General features: G+C 39.4%; 1 protein-coding gene across 1 annotated transcript in view; it reads left to right on the top strand.

The window, feature by feature from the left end:
• The window catches only part of TOGARAM1 (TOG array regulator of axonemal microtubules 1), a 35164-nt gene extending 16595 nt beyond the window's left edge, over positions 1-18569 (top strand). The window contains exons 4-18 of the mRNA XM_075282642.1: positions 1109-1356; positions 1680-1906; positions 5150-5244; positions 8221-8379; positions 9011-9106; positions 11414-11559; positions 11663-11804; positions 13407-13493; positions 14354-14489; positions 15162-15267; positions 15378-15613; positions 15703-15861; positions 16925-17051; positions 17531-17646; positions 18191-18569. Of these exons, the coding sequence (XP_075138743.1) occupies positions 1109-1356; positions 1680-1906; positions 5150-5244; positions 8221-8379; positions 9011-9106; positions 11414-11559; positions 11663-11804; positions 13407-13493; positions 14354-14489; positions 15162-15267; positions 15378-15613; positions 15703-15861; positions 16925-17051; positions 17531-17646; positions 18191-18218 (2108 nt within the window). The 3' untranslated portion in view covers positions 18219-18569. The remainder of the gene's footprint in view (positions 1-1108; positions 1357-1679; positions 1907-5149; positions 5245-8220; positions 8380-9010; positions 9107-11413; positions 11560-11662; positions 11805-13406; positions 13494-14353; positions 14490-15161; positions 15268-15377; positions 15614-15702; positions 15862-16924; positions 17052-17530; positions 17647-18190) is intronic.
• Positions 18570-23304: the final 4735 nt, after the last annotated feature.

Consider the following 23304-nt stretch of genomic DNA (forward strand, 5'->3'; position numbering starts at 1 on the left):
CTGTTGGGAAAAAACGGACTTGGGTGTAAACGGACACAAGATAAAATCCCATTGAAATGAATGGAAATTTCTGACGGTTCAGCTAAAATCTTGTAACAGACAATAGCCATGGACACTGCTGACGGTCACCAATGGTAGTGTGAACGCCCCTTTAAGGACCCAATGGGTGTATTTGATATAAGTTCTGTGACCTTTTGGGGCACAACCATTGGTAAACACAATATGAGCTTTGGAGAACATACATTTGTCATGTGGTGGGGGGTTATGTTACGGATCTTGTATTGGGGCCCAGCAATTTCAGTTTGTGCCTCCTGAATAACAGCCATAGAAATTGTAACTCTCATGCAGGGCCCTGACATACTTTACAGTGAGCAGACTAGAAGCCTCCCCCACCAGCAGCCTGGGGGGTTTCCACAGCACAGCCTTGTTAGCAGTGATGAATGAGGCGTGAGCTATGTGCTCGGTCTGGTGACGCTTCCTCTCTGTAATTATAGGGATCAAAAGAATGCCATGTGGCTGCAGCAGCTCTGTAATGAAAGGATTACTACAGCCGGAAATGTAAACCACTAGGTTGTCATTTTTGCCTGTCTTTACAGGATATTTGATAACAATCACCATTGGTGCCCGATCACAGGCACTTTAATATGCTTACTTTTATTTTCTTGTATTGCTCTTGAGTTGCCTATCATCTTAGCTGCTTTTGTCGGTCCCCACTTAGTTCCCAAGCTGTATGCAGTATTATTAAGCTAAGTGGGCAGGCCCATCGGCTGCACCAGATTCAATTACGCCACTTTTATAGTGTATATGATGACCGAAAGCTACGCCAGTGATGATGCTGGTCGACTCTATTCTGCATGCCTTTAAAAAAAAAAAAAAAAAAAAAAAAGTTGCATGTGACTGATGTTAATCCAAATGTTGGCAAAATTGCTTGAGATCTGCTGCTAGAAGTCTAGCAGGTATGAATTTTGGCAACTAGTGTGAAAGAGTTGCATTTCTTTGACTGTAGTAACTCAACCACATTCACAACCATTCCTCACTGTGTCACACAACCACAGTTGCCATAAAGCCTTAGACTTATTCTAAAAAAAATTTTTTTTGTTATCCCCAGGTAAAGAAGAGTCTCCAATTCATCTGCAGGCATCCATTGTCAGAGTCCCATCAGGGCGAAAAGATCTCAATAAATCCAAGCCTGTCCCCCCAATCACTAAAGGAACAAAATCATTGCCAGAAATCAGCTCTGTATCTGGAAGCTATATCTGGAATGATGCCAAAACCTTCAAGAAGACCGCTGAAGAGGAGAGTCTTGTACTTGACCTCCTGGATTTAAGCTTAAGAGATGAAGATGATCGTGAAGAGGTTTGTGTTTAATAGGCAGAGACTCTAGAAAGTATGTTACATCCACTAAAGGGAATTATTGACTTCAAAGAGATTCTAGCATCTCCGCTCATTGGGTTTGTTTAATGAGATTCACTTGTTGAAAGGGGAGGGGGCGCCAGAGCTTCTGATATCAGTTAGTATTTATATATTGCATTTGTGTGACTACTTGTCCATTATTTTCTATAGGATTGACAGAGATTGCCAGTGCTCACTCAGTCATTCCCATAGAGGTTTAATTAGACAGTCGACCCCCACTTTTTTCTTTTTCTTTTAAATGATTTAACTCCTGGTTTTAAATTCAGATGGAAAGCTCACTAAGAAACGTGCGGAACAGTGCAGCTAGGAAGAGAGCCAAGATCAGCGGCAGTCTTTCTGACCTAGAGAGCCCAGACTCCATGAAAATAGATCTGAATATGGATTCTCCATCTTCTACATCTTCTCCAATTAGTGGATGTTATAGTGAGAGTGGGGTCTACAGCCGGGAGTCCCAGCATTCACCTCTATCACCTACCCCACAACTGAAGAAAATGTGAGTACTGTCCAACTAAGGCATATATACTTGACACTCAGATTGAGTTCTTTTTTTAGTGTTTTTTTTTTTTTTATAAGGATTCCTGTGTTTTGACATCACTGGGTTTATCTTCTTTGTATTGTGAGATCATTGTGTTCGTTTTGCCTGCAATGTGACATCACTCACTCATGTCTCATACTCATAATGCTGATTTATGATGTGAGTTTAAAGGGATCCTATCATTGAGTACCCTTTTTTTTCTGAGTAACACGTAGGAATAGCCTTAAGAAAGGCTATTCTTCTCCTACCTTTAGATGTCTTCTCTCGGTAGAAATCCCGATTTTCTTCGGTATGCAAATTAGTTCTCTCGCAGCACTGGGGGCGTCCCCAATGCTGCGAGAGAAATCTCCAGCAATGCCTCAATCTTCTTCCAACTGCACATGCCCATGGACACAAGAAAATGGCCACAGTAAGCGGTAAGAGTTCTCTCACAGCATTGGGGACGCCCCCAGTGCTGTTTGAGTGCTGGGGACCGCCCCCAGTGCTGCGAGAGAACTCATATGCATACCGAAGAAAACCCGGATTTCTACCGAACGGCTATTCCTACGTGTTATTCGGGGAAAAAAAGGGTATCCAGTGATAGAATCCCTTTAATTCAGCAAGGATTTACAAAAAAAATTGTTTAAAAATTCACATAACCACATATGAAAATGTGAACCAGTTGGTACAGATTTTCTGGGCAGGTTTTCTTGCCTATGTGTGGATTGTCCATGTACCCTGAAATGCACTGGATGGTTATGATTGCCGGAGAAATTTAGGAACTGTAACCAAATTGGGCTCCTGATCAAGGTCTCAAGTGTATGAAATGAAAAAACAGGATAGAGAATACTGCTTGAAATAGTGGTATAAACGTTTATTAACAAAGCATATGAAAAATACATAGTGCTACACGTTTTATAGGTGGATCACCACCTTCCTCAGGAGATAGTTTTGATGGATATTCGCCACTGAGTGCCTGAGGGGGCCCAATAAATTTTGACTTGATTAGCTTTATTACAGAGTGGTAGTACAATGTATAGGCTGTTAGGCTGTCAAGATTGCAAATTTTGGGAATTTGACTATGTTTAGAGGCATATTCTATACCAGTGGTTCTTAACCAGGTTTTGATCGAACCCTAGGTCATATACACGGTTCATTTTGTGTACCAGTAAAAAAAACATATACCTATGTCTTGAATTTGGAAAAAAATAATTTTTGATTTATCACTAAAGAAGGGTTCGGTGAATGTGCATATGAAACTGGTGGATTCGGTACCTCAAACAAGGTTAAGAGCCACTGAAACTAATGGTGTTAAGTCTCTGTTTTACATCCATAGGTGAACTCTCTCAGTACACCTTTATCTGCTTGGCTTTCCTTGCCATTATGTCCATAGCTGGTTAGTTCTAATGATGGGGTGCAGGAGCTGTGCTTTATGGAATAACATGGGTAATTATCTGACGTTTGGTGACCTTTTAGCTGGGCACAATCCACATTAGAGCATAGGCCCTTTTGTGATCCCTCATTTAGCAAGACTGTGCTCTTAGTAAAACACTTAGCTGGAGATTAAAGAACTTTGCTTCTTTTAGATGACCACTTTATAGTTCATCGTGTTGAAGTAATATTAGATGTACCACATTTGCATGCTTACCAATATTTGCTTCCCAAATCTTGGGATATTTCAAAGTTGCACGTATACCTTCAATAGCTGCTCAGCTCTGGTGGCAGATCATCTCCCAGAAAACAAGATCAGAAACTGGAATTCAAAATGCCCTATCCTTGTTTCTCTCCCCTCCCTTACCCCCAGCCTCATCTAGTGGGGAGAGTCAAGAGGTTTCACTTCACCTGTTGAATGAGTGATAGTCTACATGGAATCTTTTTGTTCAAAACTTTGTACTAAATTTAGGCTCTTGCAGCACAATTGTAATACAGGCGGATAGGTTGTAGGTCTTTACAATGCTTTTAGACCCATAGTAGAGCTTGGATCACAACAATGGTATAGATCAAGTAAGAGGAAGGAGGGGAATTTGGAGAGACAGACAGCTTTAGGGATAATAATACAGTTTCTGTAATCTGAATTAGGTTTGATAGCGATGTTTTATAGTTTAGCTTATACTGTACTGTATGCCATCTCCTAGTATATGGCTAAGGGGAAGCCATATGCAGACCTGTGTCAGGTTATTAGGAGTTATCTGGCCTTTATTTGGTTTCACTGATATTTCTACATAACCAAAAACTGTGATAATCTCTGCACATTTGCTGTATTAAGAGTTAAATAGTAACCAAGACTGTCAGACTAATGTTTAATGGAATGTGGTGTGACAGCAAGAAACTGGTTGACCTATGAGAGGATAAGACCCACACATTGCCTGGTCACTAAGAGAATATTAACTCCTTTTTGCTTGGTATACATGTGAGTATACATGAAGACTGCAGTGCCACCGTCCATTTAAATGAATCAGAAATTGAGCACTTTATTCTTGGGTCCCCCACAGATTGTTTGGGTATGCCAGAAGCAGAATGCACTGTGATCATATTATTCTTGCCTAACTTAATGGCATATTGCTAGGATATGCCATTGCTTTTTTAAGGCCAACATAGAGAAGTTTTCCCACTAGACAGGTAATTATTAACTAGTATATGCCATTAATTCCTCAGTGATGGCAGTCTGACTGGTAGGAGCCCCATGTTTAATAGTCCTCCTTCACAGTTGCTGTTCTGGCTACCTGCTGTGCAGGGAACTATAATATGGCCCCATTCACTTGTATAGAATGGTGTTGCAGTACTTTACACAGAGGCTGGCTATGGGGGAGAAGTCACCCTGAACGTATTTGATCTAACTTTGGCGGGGATCCCTTCTGATTCCAGAGTGTGATGGCTTATGCTGCCAATATGACAATAACATTCTAAGGTTGTCATACCATTTTATGTATATCATGCAGGCGTGGTATGAGGACATAGTATGTTGTGTGATCCTCAGATAGATACCTCCAAAACAGTGGTGCAACATTGCACACCAATGTTTCTAGAGTTATACATTTGGAGCTGTGTACAGTATTTGCACTAAATTTGAAGAATCTAAGACCTATGTTGCCTGTTGTACTTTGAGGTCAACCTTCTAAAAATAGAACTTGCGACCACGTAATATATATTTCTTAGTATTGCTGGGTAATTTTGCTGATCCTTATTATAGTGAAGTGTATGTTCTCTTTTCTGCAATTACAGGTCTGATGTGACTTTGGTTTCCAAATTACGGCCCTCAAGAGTCTTTTCAGCACGGAACAAAGATGCAGGGAAAAAGCTGGACGGTCTTCCCCAAGGTATGTCTCCCAAATGTCAAATGGTAGAATGATTAACCAGGAAACTACCAATGAAGTAAAACAGGCATTTACTGATGCAATGGCTATGTAACAGGGTCCATGCTCTGCACCCCCTTAATGTGCACCTCCAGTTATAAACCTCTTTTCATAAATAAGTAGGGCATGGGAATATAAGAAACTTTGTAATCCATCTTATTAAGCTTTTCCGTTTTCTTCAAAACTTAATAGGCTGTTTTTCTGCTCCTTATCTGACAGTCCGACTTTTTTTTTTTTTTTTTTTTACTTAAAGGGTTTGTCCAGGTAAAAATTTGATATTTTAAATAAGTTGGAGGAGGTGGGGGAAAAAAAAAAACATAATCTCCTTTGCTCGGTGCTCTGGTGCCTCCCAGCGCAGTCCGGTCCTCCCAGACCATTGTAGTCTTCCAGCGGAAATCTCTCGCATGTTACCACTGAGGTCAATGAGTGGCTTCAGCAGAAGAACCGAACTTCACTGGGAGGACACGGAAGCACCCGGAACAGGTGAGTATTTTTTTTTTTCTGTCTTCCCCTGGCCTATTTTACAAATATTTTATTTTTGACTGGGCAACGCAGAACTCTATGGAGAAGGGTGGGTGCAGTTGTAGACTGCTGCTGGCTAGTTAATTAATTTATTGCCTCATTCTATGTACTACAAGCCTAACAGTGTTAAGAGTCAGATTTGCAGAGTGTAGCAGCAGCAATTATTTTGTCTTTTTTTCACATCCTCTACTTTCTTCATAGATTAATATGTAGAAAGTAATTCAGCCTGAAGAGTTGAGAAGCAATCTTATTTCTTTAATAAGATATATTACAAAGTTTTTCATTCACTTGTACTATTCATTTCTGAAACTTGTTTATAACTGGAATTACTGGAGGCTTTAGGGCTAGTTCACACGGGGTTCCGCGTGAACACATTCCGTCACAGCTTTCCGCTCCGGATTTGGCCCAAATGAATGGGCCTAGTCCGGAGAGTGGTGTCGCGAGGCGGACGTCCGTGGCTGAATCAGCCTGAAGAAAGGGCAGCCCGCTTCTTTTTGAAGGAAATGACCGGCTCCCATTGATTTCAATGGGAGACGGCAGGATTTTGACACGGATTCCATGTCAAAATCCTGACTATTTTGCCCCATGTGAACTAGCCCTGAGGCATCTCTACCTAGGCATAATGAGCCACCTGAAGTGTTCTGTGTCAGAGATTGTGGTCTCACAACAGATATATCTGCTCACTTTATACCAATTCTGTGGGGTAGCTGTATGATTGTACAACCAATCATAAAAAGGGGTTCACCACTTCCTCACTCCCTTCACACTGACTTGTTACACTAGGATAGACAGGGGTGAAGTGAACACTACAGTCACACATCTGCACACAGAGCTACCACCACTCATCTCTTAAGGTAAGACGAGACACCAGTATACTCATACCACGCACAAAAAAGGGGTAACCTGCTAGCACTAGTTACACACTTCTGGAATTGTGAGGAAGTTGGAGCCAAAGAACAATCTTTAAAATGTATCCTTTAAAATATTGCTTGGTTATTAGAGCAAAACCTCACTCCTAACTAGAGATGAGCGAACACTGTTCAAATCAGCCGATCCGAACAGCATGCACCCATAGAAATGAATGGAAGCACCTGTGACGCCGGCCAGCCGCCAGCAAAGTCAGCGTCACCGGTGCTTCCATTCATTTCTATGGGTGCGTGCTGTTCGGATCGGCTCATCCGAACAGTGTTCGCTCATCTCTACTCCTAACCATTGTTATACACATTTGACCTAACCTACTGTTCCACATGGACTTTGGATCATGTGTTCATCACTGTTCCAAATTGTCGATTTGAAATTGCAGGACAAAGGAATAGGGGTCACAGCTTATTGCCTAGCAGTTTTGCAGTTGACAGGCCAAGATCACATTCATAGTTTTAGAGGGGCTTAAAGGGAATCTGTTACAAGAATTGAGTATGTCAGTCAGCCCCCTTGTGATTTCCTGTCTCTATTGCCACAATATGACTGTCTTTGTCTACATTCAAGTGAGTAATGACAGCATTCCTGATTCTCCAAAGACGTAAACAATAATGCCCTTGTTACTCCAAAGATTTCATTTGCATATTGACTAAAAGGCATTGGAAGCAGTGATTGACAAGAACAACACATGGTTTGATTCAGGTGACCCTAACCTGTCTATTTGCGGGGCTAGGCTGACATGCCGGGTGTTGGTAACCAATTCCCTTTGAAGTGAAATTTCTGTGATTGTGAGACCAATGCCATTTTACTTGTGTAATGTGAAGCTTGCATCTATAGGCAACGCTGGTCATATAGATATAACGTGGGTGGGGCTATGTATATACATGGTTAATTACTAATATTTTGTAAACCTGATTTATGACACATTAGTCACATTGCATATCTGTATATGTTTAGTTGGTGCTTGTGTCAGTCATCGCACTATAGCACCTCGGCTCTTATTCATCTGCACATTTGTAGCTGTCAGGATAAATGCACTGAAGTGCTGGATTAATGTGCCGCCTTTCATGTCAAGTATTGTTATGTTTACTGTTTTCTAAGCTACATGATATGAAGAATGTGGTTCACCTCACAATACCAGTTCTCTTAATCCTCTGTCACTTTCTACCTGCAATCCTGCAGATATTAGGATATTAATAAGGCTCGGTTCACATCTGTACCCGGTCTCTGTATGGGCATTCTGTTCGGCTTTCCGCATGAAAAATTCAGAGAGAAAAGTGCTACAAGCAGCACTGGAAACTGTACAGAAGCCACGCGGACCCCATTATAATCAAACGGGTCCACGGGTTTCCTAATTTTATGTGGATTAGGTTACCGCTTGGGGGTCCCCAAGCAGACCCCCGAACAGAAACCCATGCCCATATGTGGACCAATGTCTCATAATTAATCTGTCACTTGTGGTATTGTTGACTTGATATTTGTGACTGTCTGATAATACAGGTACCCCTGTGAATGATAAACTAGTGACTGTGATTGGACAGAGGATGAATTACAGGAATGGGAGCGCAGATGCCGATGAGAATCTTTCTAAGGAGATTTCCCCTGCATTCACAAGACATCCACCCAAAGATCTGCAAAGAGCAACAAAACCCATAAAAGGTTAATTTCTATAAAATCAATGGTGTAACCCTAAGGAATGTGGAGTGTTCGGGTGCTCCAGAACCCTGGTGCTTTAGGGACCTAAAATCTCTCTTCTTTTTTTTTTTTTTTTTTTTTTTTTTTTAAAGTGAAGGATCACTAGTCAGATACTTGGCATATGATTCATTTGAATGGGGCTGAGCAGCAAACAGGCTATTTTACTCATGAATGTGAATTCTGTAGATTGCCATTATGTGGGTCTCAGTGAATGCATCAGTATCTAGACATGCACAACACCACTGCAGAATTCCATTTGTGACGAAGGTGGGATTGGGTCCCCAATGATCAGATAGACAGAGGATATTATTGCAAAAATTTTGGGAGCACCTTTGTTAAATGCTGATCTGAGCCATATTCATAAGAACGCTTCTTATATTTGACTATCTCCCCACAAATCAATATATAGTTTTTAAATACTCCTTATTAAAGTTTTTAGAACAATATCAAGATAATAAATTGTACAATAAGATTAGAATATGCTCTCAATTAAGGCAAGAGGCAAATCAATACAAAAATGAATTTATTGTGCAATATCCTTGATATATTCTCATCTCTGAAGGTAACTTAGATATTAAATATTTTATATGTGTAGGAATCACCACATCGGCCTCTAATTTCCAGCAACATAACAGCGACTACGACATGACAAGTCCCCTGTCAGAGGATTCTGTCGCAGTCATTGGAAAAGGTGAGTGTACAAGGCAGGTGGGTTCCATATATAAGGCTCTGGCACAATTCGTAGTAGATTTGGTTATAAACAGGGTAATTCTGTATTCTGTAATTCAGGGTAGTTCTGTAAAAACATTAGGGTAAGTTCACACGGAGTAAAATGGAGTGTATTTTGGAGTGTAATTTTTACACGTGTAAAAAATTTACACGTGTATTTTGGAGTGTTTTTTTTTTTACACGTGGCGTTTCAGTAGCGTTTATGGAGCATTTTTTGGAGCATTTACACGTGTAAAAAAACGCTTCAGTAAACGCTCCAAAAAACGCTCCGTAAACGCTACTGAAACGCCACGTGTAAAAAAACACTCCAAAATACACGTGTAAATTTTATACACGTGTAAAAATTACACTCCAAAATACACTCCATTTTACTCTGTGTGAACTTACCCTAAATAAGAATTCAGAAAATCTGAATTACTAGAGAGGGCTCCATGTGCAGGATCCTTCTCTCATGACCAAAGTGAAGAGCAGTTACAAAGAGTCTCTCACCCTGGAGGATCAGTCCTGTCCTGCATTTCACAAACAACCCATTTATTTAGACTGCTCACCATGGAATACTTCACCTTTGAACTCTTAATACCAGGTTTCCCCACATTTAACTATTTAACGATACTGGGTATACAAGAAATTTTCCAGGTCAACTTAAACAACTCCAATGTAAAAACTCTCTCCCAAACTGGAATTTTTCAAGGGAAAATTTAAACCACCGAACCGTTTTTACAACTGTATAGATACTAGAACAAGAGGGTCACTATCCTGTAATTTTTTATTTTTTTTTACTTAAAATAAAAAGTGATGTTTCAACATAAAAGTGTTGAAAAATCAATGTTCTATTAAATCTGAGATCCCCTTTGAAGCTGTGGCAGAACTTAGAAGAAGGGGCATGGAAGTGTTGGGTGAATCATTATGCAAATGGAGTTCATTACAGTTTTGCAAAGTTTTTAGCGATAACACTTAAATGTCCCAATCTTACCAGCTAAAATTTTGACAACTATGACTACTAGACCAATTATGATGACTGGGGTTGGCATTTTGACTATTCGTACATATAATCGTAGTGTGCCGTACTGTTTACACTGGAGAATCCCCCCTGTACACATCACGGGGAAGAAAAACTGATCAGAAACACTGAACAATTGGCCATTAGCCATGTGGTAAATATGAGCTAGTCTAGTCAGAAGGCAGCAATTGATTTTATACCTTGAAGCAAGTGTAAAAGTATAATATGGCAGCAGAACATGTTAATGTGGCTGTTAGTTCATTTCAACAAGGCTGGACAGGTTTGTATGAATTTATTCAACGTAAAGGTCATCCCCATGTGTTTGTAGAGCACTCCAAGTCCTCTGTTCATCCAAAAGCCAATCCTGTCACCAGGGAAGGATTTCACTGACATGGAAGTTTAGTCAACTAATGAATTAGTTTGCCTGCTCCGGTGTTTTGGCAGCTCTTAAGCTGTCCTGCTGCTGAACTTATTCCTCGCACTGTGCCTGTGATTGTTCCAGCATCTCAGCAGCCCGCTGGGAAGCCATATAATGAGCGTGTTGTTGGCGTTGATGATCCGTAGGCTCCGGCTTTTCAGCAACTCTCAAGTTGGCCTGGCACTGAAGTTGTTCTTCGCACCTTGCCTGTAATTGTTCCAGTATCTCAGCAGCTCGCTGGGATGCCATATAATGAGCGTGTTGTTGGCATCGATGATCTCCCTCTGCTCCGCTTGAGGAGAAGTCTATGACTTCTGGCTACCTTCATAGCTCTCGTTGTTTGCGACAAATTAGATTCTCTTTTTCGAGGCATGTTTAAAATTGACAAACTGCCAATTTGTATTAAAGGTGTTTGCCCGTGTCAGTTTGTCAGCACTGCCTGGAGAAGATCAAATAATATGCAAATGCATGTACACTGAGGCTTAGCGTGTGTTTACATAGAGAGATAACAGCCCTGGGACCTGAGATAAGACTGCTGCATGAGCAGTGTAATATAGTATGTGAACATAAATTCATAACAGTCGTGAAGCCGGATAAAAAGTAGCCTAAGTTTTAATCGAGGTTTCATTCAAATTTGTTCAGCTGTTTTTGTGTGATTGAGGAACAAACACACAAACATCCAAACTTTCACATTTATAATATTAGTAGGATAGGATGTTGTATAACTTTCATGTATCAGGTTGACATCCTTACAATTTTGCACTGTCTACGTCGCCATTGACTTTCATAATAAAAAATGGGCTGACCCCTCGTCCAGACGATATTAATTCTTCCTTCTTGTCTTCTTTTAGGGGTCTTTGAAACTCTGCCCCCTACTTTTCAGTCGCATAGTCAGTCTTCCCTCTTCACTCAAGACGATTCCAGTTCAGTAAAGCAGAACTTTCAGCCACCCACTGGAGTGTATGGCAGAGCAGTCCAGCAGAACACTGAGAATGATGTGAGATATTTATTCTTCATTTTGTGATCACTTTTGTATTTAACTACGCAATTGAGTTTTCCAAACTGTACATTTCTGTATTTGTATTTCTTATACTGTGCAGGTCAAAGTCACCATGTCCAAATCTGCACGGGACAAGATGAGGCAGAAGCGAGAAAATAGTCTGAAGGAACTGATAGATGTCAAGGATTCTGGCAGAAGAGAGAGACTATCCCAGACTGACCCAGGCCCTGTGCCCAGAGAATGTTAGTTGAGTTTGTTTGCTAGTATTTCATGTTGATCTTAAATGAATGGTACAGGTGAGTATCAGAAATTGTATTATATCTTATTAAAGAAAAATGCTTTCCTCCCCCTCTTTGTTCTCATCACTGTATCTCTCCCTCCAGCGGGCTCCTCTCTCCTTAGACTTCTCTGTGTGATCTTCAGTCTGTATCCATTCTCTGGATATGGATTCTGTTAGTGATAGAGAAGAAGCATTTTTCTGTAATAAGATCTATTACAAAGCTTCTTATACTCACTCGTACTCTTCATTTATGAAAAGTTGTTTTATATTTAGATGTACATTTTAAAGGGGGTTTTCAGCCCCAAATGCATTTATTTTTATTTATTTTGCATTAAAGTTTCTTTTCAGTTTTGTAAAATAACATACACGTGACTACACGCCACTAAATACTATCAATAGAAAAAGTCCAAACACAGGTAACCAAGCAGTCGTAAGGAAAAATAAAAGCGACACTGTCATTGACAACACAATATGTAGAGTAACCTAAATATAACATAAATGGTGGGTTATAACCTTTCAGCAAAAGGAATTATAACTTGAAGGGGGGGGGAATCTTAAATAGAGGGGAGGGGAGACACAAATGTCCCTTATGGATTGTCAATGCGGTGCCATAAATGGAGGATATGAACTAGGTCTGGGCATCCCAGAGGTGAACCTGCTCTTCAGAAGAGGATGATCTTGATCCAGTAGAACCAAATTAACTTTAGGTTGGAAGGGTTACTCCTACTCACAGAGGTTATATATTCCATTTGCCTGATCTTTTATAGCCTAGAAAAACATTATGCTAAACTAGGTGAGTTTGTGGATTTCCACAAAGCAGGAATATACATCTTTATAGCGTTTAGGAGAAATATCAGTGAAATGGAGAAAAAAAAAAGAACTCTGGATTGGCCAATAATAGCCTATTGGAGAGTCCAGGAGCTACTTCTAGAACCATTCCCAAATATGCTTTTAATCACCAGGACAGGTCACCCATATCTGATGTGTGTGAGGTCTGACATTAGCCCTGATCTGTATGCCGGAAGCTATAGTAGTGGATGGTAAGCAGAAACGGCTCGGCTCAAGTGCTAGAAGTAAAACTGCATGTACCCAGTGGATGGGGCAGCATCTCTGATCCTATTACTTGAATAGAAGCAGAGCTGTTTCTACTTCACATCCACTGCAAAGGCTTCCAGATCCCATAGGAAGCTGGATTAGCCAATCAGTATGGAGTACACGTCTGACCCCCTCAGATCAGATACTGGTGACCTATCATGTCCCAAAAATGTATTTTCAGCCGTAAAAAATTAGTCAGTTTTTGGAGCTGAAATCTCCCAGAATTCCTTGCCTGGTGTAGATGTAGTGATTTGCTTTTTTTTTTTACATATTTTAGGATTGTCCTCATTCATGATTCATTCGTAACTTTGATTTGCAGGTTAGATCTCGAATGTCAAATAAATTCTCTCTTTGCATATTTATTTTTGCTCAACCTGTTCTGATGTGGAAGAGAACCCCTTTAATGCGTTGGAAATTATGGCACATTGCATTTTGCACTTAATGTTTTCTTTTTCTGTGAATCTTCTAGCCTGGAGGCCTCGATCAGACTGTCTGCAGAACATAGACGTAAGCCCCCCAGCTTTAAAAAGAACTTCCAGCTTGAAGAAATCTTCAGGTGATGATTTTTGCATAAATTCATCAAATAAAATATCAAATCAGACAATATTATTATGGCACATGTAATTTTAGGTAGTGGTGTGCTTCATGGGATTTTCTGTGATTGCACTTCATTATTAGAAATTCAGGTGACTATGCTAACCAAATGTTAAGTAAAGGAGTGGTCTAGGTTAGGAACCACATTTTCATGTTCCAGTGGGCACACGTTACTCAGCTTATGGTCTAGGGAGGGACCCTTCTAACAAGTTGTGTTGATGTCCAAAGTTGAGAACGCCTGTCAGTCGCAGAGCCATTTATATGATCCCTCTGCTCCTGTATAAGGCTGCAACTAGTTATTTACCCGTCCTCCCTGTACATATGCTGAAGGCCCTCTACATTAGTCACATGACTATTACATGCAGTAGGTTTACAGCATCAAATGTCTATGACCAGTGTAGGAAGAATCACATTCTAGATGTTTCTTCATAATTGTGTGTGTGTGTGTGTGTGGGGGGGGGGGGGGTTATTTTGTTTTTTTGAGGGATGTGAAAGGAAATTTTGTCAGGTCTCTTCGGCTATGAAATATTTTTGGTGAATTCACAGTCTATAGAGTTTGCGTATTTCTAGTGCAGATTCTGTCATAACTTTGGTTGCAGTTTTTAAAAACTGCATCCACATGTAGTGGAAAATATCTGCAATAATATATTGTAAGGTGAAGATTTTCTAATGTTTAGCACGGCCAGTGTGTTGCAATGCATAGGGTGATGTCCACATGAAAATGTTACATGTGCAGATTTTGATGCAGATTTGCAAACAAATTCTTGTGGAAGCCGCCTGCATGGTGCGGACATGGTTAACATGTGTATGTGATGTCTACAGCGCATCGGAGTCCTTACAGAGATCGATCATCTGTCAGTCGCAGCTCAGATATCATTGACCCATCCGTCCCCAGAGAACTTTCCAGACCAGACCTGTCCATTACTGAAGTGTTTAAATTGTTATCTGATGATGACTGGTAAGATAAGGACGGGCAAGGGTTAATATGCTGTAATTATATTATTCTTTTGCTATAAAATATTTCATGTTATAATAGATAGGTTATCATCTGGGTTATTATGACTTATGCATCTTCCCTATCCCATCACTGTGAATACTGCACTAGATACATGGAAGCAGCAATTGGATGGCAAATCTGATTCTGTAAAAGCAAATAGTTTTCATGTTCTAATCCTATTATAGGGGGTATTCCTTCCTTAAATACTCATGACGTATACACAGGATATGCCATAGTTGTCTGATAGATGCAGATGCCACCAATTGAACCCAAACCTCTCCAGAACAGGGGTCTGCCACATCGTCTGAGAATGTATGGGGAGATGGCCTGCATGTCCACGTGTCTCTGCTTAATGATCACGTGGAGTTTATGATGTAGCAATATACTGGATCTTGTTTTAGCTTGGAATAATACAGTTTTCTCCACTGTCTTGGCCCAATGGATTATTGGTACTACTGTTTGTTCCCACTCTCTACAAAAGATGTATTAATTTGTAGGGGGGGGGGGGGTAGTTTAATATAACTTTAGCAGTGCCTGAATAGCCTTTTTAAAGGCTATTCGCACATATGTGGGGCTCTATCAGCATAATTTTGCTGATAGACCCCCTTTAAATTGTATGAATTGAAATTCCAGGGAGAAGAAGATCGAAGGCTTGAATTTGGTGCGGTCGCTTTCTGTCTTCCATTCGGATGTGGTGCTTGAAAAACTTCATGATCTTAAGATTGCTGTGACACAAGAGGTGAGATGTATATGTATGTAGGTAATTGTAGTTATGTAATGTGCTGTTTGTTACTGTTACATCATGTTGTACTTCGACCTCAGATACTTACTTGTTGACTTCATCATTAGGTGAAAAATTTGCGTTCTACTGTTTCCCGGGCAGCGATCGGCTGTTTAGGGGACATGTTTACAAATCTTAAGAAGAATATGGACCATGAATTGGACAATTGTGTCCGTGTACTTCTACATAAAGCCGGAGAATCAAATATCTTCATACGAGAAGATGTGGACAAAGCTCTTGATGCTATGGTCCAGAATGTGACACCAGTAAGAGCTCTCGCTGCGCTCATAAATGGAGGACTTAGGTAATGAAATGTTGAATTTCCGCTTTAATAAATTGAATAAAAAAATTTTCAGCATTTTTTATATTCTTTTTTTTTTCTGAATACTGTAGCCACTTGAACACTGCAGTCAAAAAATGTACAGCACAGCATATGTCTGATTTGGTGGAAAGAATGGGCCCGGGTCGTATTCTTTCTGGAATAAAGGACATCACTGATAGGGCTCTGCCTGCAATTGCTAAGTTTGCTCAGGATGGCTCACAGGAGACCAGGTGGGTAGTCTTCCGCATTTCTGGATATTAAAGGAATTTTCACTTGAATCGGAACTGAGCTGATATAGAATGGCACATTCAATACTGGTGCTTGTAGCCATTTATTCCAAGCACTATATACCTGTACACACTATTAAGGACAGATGATTGGTCAGAGTGCTGAACATCGGAGGCCCACACTCTGATATTGATGCAGAAGTTATGCATAACTTGATAATGCGTATTCTTTCTTGAATGAGTGCTAGTGCACTTCTGCTTGTATTGACAATGGCAGAGAAACTGCAACTTAAACCTTTACTACTGTGACCTCTATCCATTTTATTACTCTGGACAGATTATAGTGGGACATGCTATGTGCAAATGTACAGTACTATTACAGAGAACTTGTAGACAGGGAAAGGGAGTTATATACACTAAATGGTGAGGAAGGCGCAACTTATTCCTAATAAGAGAAGTGAAAAGTTTCATTTATACACACATCCTACTTATTTATGCCAACCAATCCAACAATGAGTATGCTCAAACTGTTTTGTCTGGCTCACTTTAGCAGTGATAATTACAGAAAAGATGTTGCTTTAACTAGCCTGAAGCAAGGACACAGTTTGTCACATCTCCTTTGCATGTATGTATGGCACTGCCATGTTTTCTGACACTACAAAAGGGTATACCCAACTGCTCATGATACTCAATACCAGGAATATATGACCAACCTGTAGCAGAAATCTGAATTTTAGCTCAAATTTCTGCCACAGACTTTCTAAAAAATAAAATAAAATAACTCACAGTGGATTTGCACATGACATTATCTATTGAGTGTGAGTATACCCTAAATCTCTGTACTGACATACCACTGAGTTGAGCAGTAGGCCAGGTCAGTACTTAGTCTGTTGCAAGTGAAATATACTGTACTTTTCAATATCTGATAGTTTTTAGTCTTGTAAGGGCTGTATGTTTTATATGGAGTATCCAAGCCTTTTGATATGTGTTGTAATATATTGCTAGAATCACTTAATTTTCCAGCATAAACCCAGTTCTGAAACATTTCCAAATCATTACTATGCAGGTTCTTTGGCAGAAAGATGTTGCACTATCTAATGTCTCATCCAGAATTTGACAAGATGCTGGAAAAATATATCCCAAGCAAGGATTTGCCTTACATAAGAGACTTAATTAAGCATATTCAAGTCAAGGTAACTTTTTCAATTATTATTCTTTTTCCTGTCCCACACGTTTGCTTGAACGTGGTATCTGCTGATTCCCCCCCCCCACACACACACACACCCACACTGCATTGCAGCATATCAAACACAGGTTCCGTATGTGGCCCCTCATCACAGGGGCCATCTGTACCCTCAATCACCCAGATGCTGTGATTGCTATTGATCACAACATCTAAGAGGTTAAGTCACTGGAGTCGACGTTGTCATTGCTCCAAAGGGTTAAGTGGCAATGCCCTCATTGCTCTAAATGGCTCTTTTGCATATTGATAAAAAGACAATCTATGAAGAATGTTGCATCTGCTAACACACACCTTAGGAGTTTGGACAGATCTTTGTGAACCACTTCATATATTACTAGTAATATTTCTCTATTACATAGATAACTGCTGGATTATTTGTCAGTTTGCAAGCATCATCTGCTCATTGTATGCAACTTCTATCGTGTTTAGGGTGTAGGGGAGATCCAGGATACTCCATCAGCTCGGGGAAGAAGATCCTACCATGGCAGTGTCGGCAGCCTGAGAGCTTCATCTGTCTCCCAGAACGCTCACAATACTCTTGACAGGTACATGGTCCCCTCTCTCTACAAATGAGTAAGATGGGAAATGCAGAAGTAATATAATATTCAGCAAAGGTGGCAAAATAAGAAAAGGGGCTACTAGTATATCTTCTTTTTCTCAGTATATGTGTGTCTACTTCTGCAATATATTACTGTTTATATTATCCTGTATCTGTATTACTATGCTGCTGTAACATACTGAAATTTCCCCACTGTGGAACTATTAACGGGTTATCTTATCTTAAATCAGTTTTTGACTTTATATAGTTTAAAATATTTTAATAACCCATAACCTTATTATAATTATGATTATATATATATATATATATATTTATAATTTTTTTTTTAAATCAAACTTTTATAATACACATTTGTTTTTTTTTAATTCTGTTCTGGTTCATCTTGTCAGTCCCAGTAGCTCAATTGTTTAATCACATAACCATGGGGCAGGACAATGGGTTACAATTGGTTGCTGACATGCATTGTAATGTCACCTCTACGGTATAAGTCACACCCAGTTAATTTAATAGTGTTCTCCTTTTCTTTACAGTGTGCTGCAGAGAGACGTAAAATCGTAACAAATAGACGATTATTGAATTGTTCTGTTGGAGACAGTGACACAAGGGGACATCTTCTGCTTTCTGATCTAAGACTACGGATGTGTCCTCACAAGTAACAAGCATTAAAGACACTAATATTCTGAACATTTATTATGACCATAACCAGAAGAGTATTACATTCCTTTGTAAAGTTCCTTGTTACTACTTGATATTGTGACTAGTCCTTGTGAAGTAAGATGCTTCTCTCATATAGGAGCCACTCTGCTGGTACAGGTACAGATTTAGGATTTTTTTTTTTTCCTCGTTGATCGTGGATTCTATTTTCTCACTTATAATCAATTCTCTTAGAGGTGGGAAAGTAAATCTGGATTTTCATGCTACATATACAACTTCATTGTGCCTTTGTTCAAATATTGAATATGGATGTGCGATTTGTTATCATTCCTGTTCTCTGCACACAATGACCGTGTCAAATCTAGATTTTTTTTTTTTTCAATCTTACAGACTAGGTAGTCTGCCAATGTTGTTTTCTCATTGACCTCCAAATAGATGCTAGGTAAATAGGATATTGAAGGGGTTGTCCAGGATTTAGGGCAGAGTCAGGGGTGGATAGGCTCAGTGTAAAACAGAAGGGAAAAGGCTTACCCCTTTTGTTCCATTTCTTTCCTTTGTCTGAAGCAGAGAAGCTCAGCCGACAATTCAGACCAATCACTCGCCTTAGTGGTCGCTGACTGAGGGACCAATGATGTCACCGGTCCCTCACTCCATTTCTGGCGCTGCAAGCTCTGGCACAAGAGAGAAGGTGGACTGGGACACCCACCCTGGTTGCCCCTGATTCTGCCCTAAACCGTGGGCAACTACTTTAACAAAGCATATATATATATATATATATATATATATATATATATATATATATATATATATATATATTATTTTTACTTTATTTTTTCCTGGAGTGCTTCTTTAAATGGGGGCCAGCAAGAGGGATGAGGAAAATCTCTGTCTCTTGATAGAATCTGGTCGCATTGTTTGTATAAAGTAAAGAAAATAATAAAAAAAAAAATATATATATATATATATATATATATATACACACACACACACTAGACTTGTCATATGTCCTAAGAGGACATATGAATATCAATGCTGTGTGCTCTGCTCTGGACCCCTGTTTATGAGCCAGAAAGTAAAGTTGTTAAAAAAAACAACAAAAAAACAGCAGCTCCAAAGGAGGGTTCACACTACCGTTGGATTCTGTTATGAAGGTGTCTGTTTAAAAAAACAAACAAACAAAAAACACATATATCAAACTATCATAATGGACACAAATGGACAGTAACTGATGGCTATCAGTTACTGTCCGTTAGAAGTCGATTGCCCATAGACTTCAATGTTAAAAAAAAATAACTTGCCATCTGTTTTTTTTTCTAACGGACAGAAAAGTCATGCATGTAGGGTTTCTTTGTCCCCTAGAAAAAAACAGACTTGGGTGTAAACGGACACAAGATAAAATCCCATTGAAATGAATGGAAAATTTAACGGACTACTGATGATTCAACTAGTGTCCATTGCTAAAATCTTGTAACGGAAACTAACTAAAGACACTGCTGACACTAATGTGACCAACGTTAGTGTGAACGCCCCCTTACTCAGGTGGATTCGGCATGTCCATTTGTTATATGGACTGCCATTCATCTGCCATTTAATGTTACACTTTCCCCTACTGAGGGACACGTCTGGCTGGACACTGGTCTAGGAGTTTGCTTCATTAGCTCTGATATTAAAGGGGTTAGCTGTGATTAACAAAACCCCTTTAAGGCCCCATGTTGCGGAGACACAGTGTTTTTGTTGCAGATTTTGCTGCATGTTTATGAGCCAAAGTCAGGAGTGGCTTTAAAAGAAATGGAAAATATAAAGAAAACTCTACGACCTTTACATTCTGTTAAATTCACTCCTGACTTTAGCTCAAAAAAATGAAGCAAAATCTGCAATAAAAAATGCTGCATTTCCAGAATGTAGGGTGTTTAGCCAAAAGCAAACCTTTGTGGGGAAAAAAAAGTTCAATAGATCATGTTAATAGACTTGAGTTGTTTATAAGAGTATTGTCCAACCACTCCACTTTTTGAGAAATGTAATCCACTGTACTTCTGCATATCCCAAGTAGAAGTAACATCATGGACTTTAAATCTATATTGAGCGTAAAATAAATTGGAGTTGACCTAATAGGCTAGTCGTAGGTTCATTCACATAGCAGCGCCATTTTCATTTAGTCTATAAGATGGCACTGTAGTAGACTGCTGTGGGCACACCGTATTATACCTCTATACAATGCCATATATATCAGAGGTATTGCCTCTTAACCTTTTATATTGCCTCTATAATACAACATCTGATAAAGCACACTCCTCTGAGCTAGCGGTTCTCCTCTAGCTAATAGAGGGCTGTCCTGAGCCATAGATTCTTTGCCTCCGTGGCTTCCATATGTTCTAATAGAGCATAATGTACAGGGCTTGTCTTACTGAGACATCCACTTGTTACAAAGTATCTTTGTAAAGACATGATCTATTGAACACAATAGCCATTCTAGTTACAGATAGGAAGAAAGTCATTTTAAATTGTATTTATGTATAGGAAACACTACATGGTATTTCCATTTCTGTGAATGTTTCACCATCAAACACTACAGGCATCTTATTTTCTCTAAACTTTATGCATATCATTTCCATCCCACACAGGACGCTGGGGAGCTATTGTAGCAGGGATCAAATATATTTTCATGAAAAGTAGTTTCTACAATGACGTAGCTGGGCCCATTTTAGGGGTCGCTTTAGCATGTATGTAATATAATTCAGCTTTTATATGCATAATATGTTAAATTTATAGATTTAGTTGTATTAGTAAATGTTTGAAGGGGACCTGTTATACAGTATGAGATTACATTGTTATATTACTATATTAATATACATTTATAAACTGCAAAGGTCCTGGCTACAGTATTTATGTTGGTATTTGCCTGTCCCACCATGGCCTAAAATCCCCATAGATTTGTTCCCATGTGCGAATTGGGTTTTATAAAACCATATTACCATGTATTGTACTGTACATCATTGTGGGTTTTTGTTACAGCATATCTGCTACATCTGAACATGGTCTAGTACTTCCACCTTTGCAGTTGCCCTCCATTTCTTCTTTGAGTTAAGTTGAACTGTTGTGCATTCACCTAGCTGTGGGCAAATTGAAGGGGCAGTTTAGTTGCTTAAGATGATGGTGGAATCTTTTAAATGACCAATCCCAAGACCAGTGGGCCATATGACAGACCGTTTTATCCTGGCTTTAATCTTTGCAGGATACTGCCCCTGATTGACAGCTTTCTCCTAATAAGTACATGTTCACATGGTTTATTGTCCATGCTGACTGTACAGTACCATCTATTTCAGGTGGTTTTTGTGAATCCGCATGTTATCCTTGGTGGTTTAAGCACAAAAACCATAGTGGATAGCCACATGAAGGGTAACCACATTAAATGGGATTGAGCAGCATTCAGGTTTGCTGCAGTGCAAACTGCAAATCCAGGACTAACCGTGGGCTTGAATTTTCTTTCAAATCGGTGAGACTATATCCTTATTGTGTGTAGTGACAATTCAGTCAATCATCAGCTGAAGTGCAGTAGAGTCTACGCCTTGTGAATATTATTGGATTCTTCCTTGCTACACATACAAAGTTTTACATGTAAGTTAACAAAAACTGCTCAAATCCATTTAAGTGACCTCCCCCCCCCCCCCCCCCCGAACTTCTCAGCTCTCCTAGTAGTGAATAAAGAAAAATCTCATATAATCCCTTCAGAGTATCAGGAATCTTTGTCATGCTCCATACTTTTAAATGCTGCACCAGGCATAAAAAGAGGAGACTGTATCCATCTACGACATTCATATTCCCTGAACTATAAAATGGATAGGCATTAGCTTCTAGATATATCTGACACCATTCATCAGAGTAGAAGTAAGCAGGGAATGCACACACTCACTCACATTTGTCATAGGAGATCTGCAATGAAGCAGCGTGTGCTAACAAAATAATGTTTCCAGACAGATTTTGCAATGGATTGGAAATCATCTTCCGAATGAATATTCATCATTTTGCATTATTAATTGAAAAATGGTTGCTTTCTGCTTATTTTAAAGTCTGGGGCAGTCTATGTGAATGCTGTTTAGTACTCTTTGTTACTTTACATTTTGATCTTTATATGGTGACAGGTCCTCTTTAAAATTGCTGTTTCCCCAGCTAAGACTAGCTTTATATATTAGATTGTAATAAATTGGCAGTGGCACTTTAACATTGCATATAGCAAGAAAGAAAGGTACAGACCCAGTATAAATGGTACGGAGACCATATAGTTTTATAATAATGTCACATAATGTAAAGTTGTTGCCTGCAATCTGTGCCTCTACAGGTAAAGTACTACAACTCCCAACATGTGCGAACAACTCTCCACCTCCAATAAGAAGGCATAAGTGTAATGGTGGCATGTCAATCACATGACCGCTACAAAAGTGACAACACAATGAATCTGTCTGAATATATCAGGAAGCTTTTATCAATCAGTGGTATCTCTACAACTACAACTTTTGGTTCATGTCATGGTTTTCCTCCATTTACCCCTAGAGGGAGCTCACAGCATAAAGATTTACTACTAGAGGTGAGGATTCTGCTATGGGGACCTATGTTTTATGCTGGGAGTTGTAGTTTCCCATCAGCTGGAGGGTCATAGGTTGGAGACCACTGACACATAACAGAGGTCCAGTGTAAAGGAATGTGAATTCATGTAATCTGTACAGAAAGCCTTACAGTCCCTCCATAGTGTTGTGCTATATGTATATACTGTGTCTCTATTTATGAGTATTGAATAGTATTTGGAAATTGTTGCTTAACCTGCTTTTCTTGCATTGCACATCACTACCAACATGAGATTACATCTAGAACTATGGAATGTTTTACCTGCAAATATTATTTTTACATGTGTTGCTGAGTATTTTATATTTATTTTTTTACATTTGTCTCTTGTTTTTCCTTCCTCACATGTGTCTTTGACCCTGTTCATTTTAAT

The sequence above is a fragment of the Leptodactylus fuscus genome, chromosome 7 (assembly GCF_031893055.1).
Source record: "Leptodactylus fuscus isolate aLepFus1 chromosome 7, aLepFus1.hap2, whole genome shotgun sequence".
Lineage (NCBI taxonomy): Eukaryota > Metazoa > Chordata > Amphibia > Anura > Leptodactylidae > Leptodactylus > Leptodactylus fuscus.